At 36.5% G+C, this 7,559-nt stretch overlaps 1 protein-coding gene across 1 annotated transcript; it reads left to right on the top strand.

Annotated features, from left to right (window-relative positions):
* Nucleotides 1-1,222: 1,222 nt before the first annotated feature.
* Nucleotides 1,223-7,559, top strand: LOC107591092 (uncharacterized). Its single transcript, XM_016280104.1, has 12 exons — nt 1,223-1,527; nt 3,130-3,229; nt 3,594-3,644; nt 3,769-3,912; nt 4,058-4,144; nt 4,220-4,301; nt 4,402-4,538; nt 4,648-4,794; nt 4,878-4,979; nt 5,305-5,380; nt 6,966-7,042; nt 7,193-7,559. Exons 1-12 carry the CDS (start codon nt 1,439-1,441, stop codon nt 7,262-7,264), a joined length of 1,164 nt encoding a protein of 387 aa, XP_016135590.1. The 5' UTR covers nt 1,223-1,438; the 3' UTR covers nt 7,265-7,559.

Genomic DNA, 7,559 nt, shown 5'->3' with positions numbered 1-7,559 from the left:
ATATATATATATATATATATATATATATATATATATATATATATATATATATATATATATATATAATTTTTTTTTGGATATATATACATTTTATTTAAATATTTTTATGTATTATATAGTAATAATTTTTATATATTATATATTAATAAAATATTATTATTAATTTTTTTTTATATCATTTATTCCTGTGGTGGCAGAGTTGAATTTTCAGCAGCCATTACTACAGTCTTCAGTGTCACATAATCCTTGAGAAATCATGTTGATTATTGATAAATGTTACTATTATCACTGCTGAAAACTGTTGTGCTGCTTAATATTTTATGTAAACCGTAACACTATGTTTTGTTTTTTTCAGGAATCTCTGATGAATATAAAGCTCAAACGAACATTCATACATGGCACAACAACATTTATTTGAAATATAATTTTTTTTGTAACATTGTCATTTTTGGTCTGTTTATTGTGTCCTTGTTTATAAAGGTATTTCTTCAAAAAAAAAAAAAAAAGGTTTTTTTTTTTTGGGGGGGGGGGGGGGGGGGGGTTTTGCTGGGGTTTTTTCCAACGCATGTATGCAAATACAGTCTTGCACCCTCTGATTCCAACATGTCTTCCCATGTATTTTTATTTCTCTGCACTTCAGGACAATGTGGTTGGTTATGTCAGGTTATGTCTCACCTCACAACTCACAATCAAATATGATGCTTCTGCTTTTCACCTTCAATTGTTTTTTCACCAAATTACCATAACTTCTTCAAAGAAGTGATTTTAAATGTTCTCTTTGAGTGAAGTTCAGACAGTCACCCGGGTTTTTTGTGTGCTGTGTTGCAACCACAGGACCCTCCTTCTTCCTCCATCTGTGGCACATGCGACAAAACAAACACCACATTAGACCTGTATACACACTAACATGCTCCATACCAGTAAACACACGTCTCCGACTCACCTGTGGCTTTTTTGTTGTGACTATTTTTTGCCTACTTTTGTGTGTTGACTTCATGAGGTGTAATCATCTTAAGTGGGATTTGCTTTATTGATGCTGCTTGCGTCCCCCGTGTGTAAAATCAAAGTCGAAAACAAACTGTTCAGTGCTTTCAAGCTCACTCGCAGTTGAAACTGAGTGAAGTGAGGAAGTTGTGTTGGCCGCTGCTGCGTCACCCCTGATACCAACAGGAAGAAATAGTGCAGTATTTGTGTGTAACTGCCGTGCTTGAACGTTTCATACACCTCTCTTGCTCCTCTTCATTCGCTCGACTTTGTCGGCTTCTATCCAGTGACTTTTCCAATGTCTGGCTTCTGTGCAACTCATTCTTGAACCCTGCTTATAGTCTGTCGGGGTGTGGGGCGTGTGGGGGTGACCAGATGGCTGTCAGTGTGTAGTTTAGAGGAGAAGCCATTGGAGACGTGTTTGTGGAAAGGAGAGGTAAGGTGTAGACAAGCTATGGGATGCTGCAGTGTGACCCAGAGGCATACAGGGACTGATGAAGTAGGCCCAGATGAGATCGAACTCCTGGAAATCAACAATGCAGGGTAAGAGTTTCTTTGCAAATGCAGTTTAGTTGGAACCAGGCTCTTGGGCAGTCAGAATATACTTGGTAGCAGAACTTCCTTCTTTCAGAGTGTTAGGTAATGTTTGATAACATTTCCAAAACCACAAGAGGTTTTAAAAGAAATGAGTAGGATAGTTGTTCATAATCATGTGCATGTTAAAACAGAAGTGGCTGTCCACTAGCATTGTCAGTGTCTGTTGGGTTTGTTTTTTAGTGTATACATTTTAAGACCTAATGGTCTTTATAGTGAGAAAACATGTGACAGTTTCAGTTTCAGCCAAGTTATTTCTAGAAAAGGACACCTTTTTCAGCATCAAACTGTTCTGCTTCACTTCCATCCGTCTGAAATCTATTTGATGTAACTGTGTGAAACATCTTGAGCTTCTTGTGTAAGTCTGAGTTGTTTTATACCCCTCGCAATTGTGGTGTTTACCATGGATGGGCAGCAGACTTGCAGCTACAGATCTCATTAGAGCCTCTCATACACCAAATGAGGCAGAACTAATGCAACTAGTATAGCTAATTAAAGGAGCCAAGTGTGTTTGAGCAGTCTGGTGTCTTACTCCGAGCTGGAAGCCTCAATCCTCTCATTAGGTGACTGTAGGGATTAGAGTGGGAGTTAATCAGAGCTCATAAGCTTTATGTGGCCAAACTAGCAGAAAAACGGGGATCAGACAACGGCCAATCTGCACAAATACACATAGGTTGTTAATATGCATCGGGGTGAAAACATTGTCTGTTTAGAGTAATAATAGAGTTAAATCACTCATTTAAGTGGGCAGCGGTCTTGCAATATACCTGTTGAAGTGTTTTGTGGGTGTATTTTAAAGAGTAGAGCACATTAAGGGTCAGATGGCGGGTGTCTGCTTGTCATTCCCCACCCACAGTAAGCTGCTTATGTCTGGGCACTTCCCCAGCAAGCAGCATGGGTAAAAGCAGTGGGAACAGAGGGTCTGGGGATAAAATAAGCAACATTTAGGGAACAAGCCTCATAAAATATTTGTTAAAGTGCGCTTTGTAATAAAAACAATGGCTTCAGGCTGACTATAGGGTGATAATTTGTTACATGTGGTTTCCAAATGGATGTAATGGTTACCCAGACTAGATTGGGATGATCTTCATGGTTATTTTTACTAATGGAAAACTATACACATGCTAAAATATAGATAATTGAGGCCGTCACATAAAGGAGATTTTTTCACCTTATCTGAACCTTGAAAATCAACTCAACTAATATTTTTTTATTTTACCACATGAAGCAAATATATGCAATTAATTATTCATTTCTAATAAATTAAATAAATCATTGTTCCATGTTACTTCAGTTACTTTTTTTTTTACAAACCAGAACACAGATTTCTTTTTCGAGCATGCTTAGCCTTAAAGTGCATTAACATTCACATGCAAAACAGCCAAACATGATTCTTGTATAGAACAGCCATGACCAAAATCCTGTCCCACAAAAACTATCTCACAGTGCAGAGCTGCAGAGCACAACCATTTGCATTCCGATTCTTAAATCCTCATCTGTTATGCTGCAAGATAAAGTGATTTGACAGTGTTTAGCCATCTGCTGTTTCAGAATCTGGAGTCTTGCTGAAAGCAGGCTCCAAATTTCCACAAGGAATGGCACAAATGAAGGTCCTCATCGCTGTCCCTCTGTGAGGCACCTGAAGCAGGAGGTAAGCCAGTAAACAGGAAGTGGCAAAGGGTGTAGCTATGTTTCCACATTAACAAAGACAAATAGAAAACAAAACAAAGTACACAGTGGCCACAAAAGAAAAAAGTTTTGACACCTAAAAATCAAAATATCAAACCGACTGGTATTTACTTGAAAGAAAATAGCATCATTGGTGTACATTGACGCCACTTGATTTTATCTTTAAATAAAAGTAACATTCTGGGATGTTTAGCTTAAGTGCATTAAAGTATAAAAATAAGTTATGGGGCCACTGTGTTCATATACATCCAGATTAATACAATGTCTGCACTGAATAAGAGTTTGATCAGCTTTATCTGCATTCCTACATCTGTGTCTTGTGTAAGGACCCAGATCCTGTCTCTGTGAAGGACACAACAAAACACAACAATTCACAAGTATGTCTTTATCAGCTTAAAAAATAAACTACTACTAATAAATACAATGATCTGTGCATTTATCAACATTACATGCTCTTCATATAACATAAAGTAGAGTGATATTTGTATTCCTGTTTGTCAGCTGGTGCTTTGGGGCTTGAAGAAAAGGGAGCTCCATCATAGGCTATACACTCAACCGATCAGAGAATGGGAAGGACAGGCACCACACACCTATGGAGACATTATCCACTCATCTTCAGTGTATTTACACAGTGGATACACAAAGGTAACAATTCAACTAAATTGTTTTATACTACACCGTTCATGTGCCAATCTGCCACTGACTACTGAAAAAGATGTCCTTTGATTTTACTCAATGTTTGGAGCCATGTGTGTATGTCCAACTTATTGCATATGATTTCTGTTTGCAGGCTATGAGTGAAAGATATCTGGTTTTATTTTCCTTCCATTTGTTAATCCTCGCTTTGGACAGCTCTAATAATGATTTTATGTATGAGGTAAGACTCTTTTAAGTATTATCAAATATTTAATGTCATGAGCTTCACTCTAAACTGACATCTGTTTTGTCGCAGGGCATTCTTCCTCTCTCAGCCATTGAGGTGCGTCTGATCTCACAGCAGGACCCCAGTTCTCCACATATGTTTGAGATTAGCGGTAAGAGCAAAAGAAATCACTTAATTAAACCTGAATATGAAAATTTGGAGGTCACAAAATGTTTTGATTATAGTACACCTATACTTATGATATACTCTAGGGCCTATGGTGGACTCAAAGATCTTCGTTTGTGCTACTGCTGCTGAAACAAAAGCCTGGATGGAGAACATCGAGGACAGGAGATACAAATCCCTAAGGCAACAGCTGAGCCCGTCCCATAGTGCTCTCTCATACCTGGTAGATCTTATTCAGTATTGTATTGAAATATATATCCTATATAGAACTCATAAAACATTGGCAAATAAAAATAAAATCTTGCTCCTACATTTTATTTTCACTGTTACAGGTGCCATGTAATGAAAACTGGAAGAGGGAGGAGCTTAAAAGGTACTTATTGCGGTCTCCCATCATGCAATGGGAGGGGACGCCCATTCAGCACATGGGCTATCCCAGATACCTTTCACTGGTGCACATCAGCAATGTATACACACAGGTAAGATTATAGACTATAAATAGAGTGTGGTGTCCATGCACGCAGTTCAGGATGGTACTAAACTGACCTCTTTCAAACAACAGGACCGGCGTTTAAAGGGACCTCAGGAGCGTTTGCTTGTGCTCTTCCCATGTGACCTCCTCATTCTGTCTCTGGACAGTCATCGTGTACGTGTGAAATATGAAGTAAGCTGATTTTGCTGACTGAACAATGAGCTCTACAGAACACTGCATTATCAGCAGCCATTGAAATGTATTTGCCAGCCTCAATTGGTGAACCCGATTAGACTGAAAAATAAACTTAGTTAAAAAGTCACAAGGTGCTGACAGTGGAGTTTAAACATACTGTTACTTAAAAAAAAAAAGAGTGGGTAACGTTCCTTTATCAAGTGCACCTTCATGAAAGACCTTCTGGCCAGAATCATTATCATTTGACCTCAATTTAAGTGACAATAAACAATGTTCATACAACATCAAAGCACTTACTGAGTTGTATTGTTTTATACTGAAGGGCTGTCTGCCACTAAAGAGTATTAAAGCCATGGAAAGATCTGCATTACCTGGCAGATTGGAGTTTGAACTCACAGGTATGTATGTTTCTGAACAGCTATATTATTGCAAAACTACCCTTGTTAAAAGAAGTGTGCTTAATTGTATTTAATGTGCACTTGTAGTGTACTTAACATCTATATTTTTAAGTATTTTTTTTTTTTAAAAAGCTACTTTCAGATAATCCAATTCTGTAAAACAAAAAAAGTGCACTTTGAAATAGTCAAAATAAACGTTTAACATTTAAAGCATATTTTAAATCATCAAGTTTTAATCTGGTTGAGCTTTAAAGAAGTTTGATGTGTTGACTAACATACTGAAGCACTTACAAAATACTTTATTATTATTTTAACTGTTGTGTGTTGTTACATTTAAAGTTAATATTAAATAATTACAACATGAAATAAATGTATTTAGACATAAAATTAAAATATATTTTAGTTTACAAATACTTTCAGTAGCCTACATTTGGCAGTACACTTTAACCATACTGTATTTCAAAGACAATAGAAGTACTGTAATTACAGTATAAAATAACATTTAAAGATGTACATCGTAAAACATGATTTTTCAAAGGTGTAAATAAAGCAAAGATTATTCGAGTATGTTTTGCAAGACATTGTATAACTGTTTGTTAAATTTACTTGTAAATTCTGAGTGAAAATTGTTTTAACACCAAAAAACTCTCAAGTTCAGATAATTGCAATTAACATGCAGTTAAGTGACTAAAAACGTTATGCAGTTTGAACTTTTAAAACTAGCATATAATTTCTGAATTCTAAACACTCTTTTTAAAAGTATGCTACTTCTTTTTCACAAGGGAACTCTTGGACATAACCTGCAATTTGTATATAAATTAATATGTATAAAATCAAATGAAAATGTATGGAGCCAGTAATTCTAACCACAGACCTTTGTAGGGGAACAGAAAAATATTCTGTTCTGTTTTGACCAGCACATTTAGCTATATATTGTCACTTTGTGGTAACGTTTTTACATCACACGCTTCACTTCAGTGGAGGATGTGGTAATGGTCTCTACTTTCTTTAAGCACATATCTGTGCTATGCTTATCTGTCATATCAGTCTTTTCACTATCAATTGTCATAACAACCTAAGAAATAACTATTGCGTACCACCAAACCATAGGGCTTACTCATTAGTTGTGCTATCGCATTAGTTTGCTGGAGGTATTTTAGGATATACTATATTATGATATATTGACCTTTTATATACCCCAAGAAAACCAAAGTTAGATACATTTCATGTTTTGAGTCAGAAATCAAGTGATCTTTGGTAGTCATACTTGTGACTCAGCTTCAGAATAGAGCCATGTGATGATAAACACTCTCAGACTAGATTCTCAGCACGTTCCTCTTATCACTTGAATTTTGTTGAAACTGTTAAAGAGGCAATTCATTTGAAATGGCGCCAAGTTATAGAAATATCTGACCTTTAACAGCACTTTTTGAATCAAAAATATGGGAACTATGATTCATGTCGCTTCATAGCTTCTGTGCACCATTCTCACAGATTTCAAGCCACATAGTACCAACTTCAACGTCAAGTGTGTTTTCCAGACTGTTGTAATCTTCATGCTGATATAAAGTGATGTGTTTTCCAGGTGAACTGATGGAGCCTCTGCTTGTCTCCTGCACTTACCCTGAGGACTATCAAAGCTGGATCTTCCAGTTACAACAGGCAAGACTTCAGTCGTTTGTATTTTAGCTAATGGTCATTACAGCAAAACAAATAACTTCAGTGTTTACCACCGTTTACAAGATGTAAATGGGCCTACATCCTAATCATTACTGATACAATACATTTAAATATTTTTTCCATCTCCCACAGCCTGATAAAGTGGCAGATTCATTGCCACATCACACCCCTCCACCTCTGATACCGAAGAAGCGCAGAAGCTGAGAATGTGACGGATGGAAATTAAAATGCCTGTGAACTCCATATATAGTGCCCAATGAAAGCTGCAGATGACAAATGAACATTTTACGGTTGCATTTTACTCCTAAGTAACAAATCTCTTCACTGCTTGTGAGGAAATATCTTCAATAGCTAGGAAACTTACAGGTTTAGACCGTGATAAAGTCAGCTCCATAATAATCTGTTTTGAGGTGGTAACTGGGGAGTGGAAATGTACCATGTATAAAATGAATACAAATGTTTAAATGTGATGTAATAAATTGTTTTAATTAGTAATTAA

Source organism: Sinocyclocheilus grahami, unplaced genomic scaffold (genome assembly GCF_001515645.1).
Source record: "Sinocyclocheilus grahami isolate Dianchi unplaced genomic scaffold, SAMN03320097.WGS_v1.1 scaffold137.1, whole genome shotgun sequence".
In the NCBI taxonomy this organism is placed as follows: domain Eukaryota; kingdom Metazoa; phylum Chordata; class Actinopteri; order Cypriniformes; family Cyprinidae; genus Sinocyclocheilus; species Sinocyclocheilus grahami.
Note: the sequence above shows the minus strand (reverse complement) of the source record. Positions and strands in the feature narration are given on the sequence as shown.

Excerpts from the sequence above, each read along its gene's own strand:
- LOC107591092 (XM_016280104.1), top strand. The coding sequence starts at position 1,439 with ATGGGATGCTGCAGTGTGACCCAGAGGCATACAGGGACTGATGAAGTA. Across the intron at positions 1,528-3,129 it reads CTGGAAATCAACAATGCAGG|AATCTGGAGTCTTGCTGAAA; the intron begins GTAAGAGTTTCT and ends CTGCTGTTTCAG. Across the intron at positions 4,980-5,304 it reads GTGTACGTGTGAAATATGAA|GGCTGTCTGCCACTAAAGAG; the intron begins GTAAGCTGATTT and ends TTTATACTGAAG.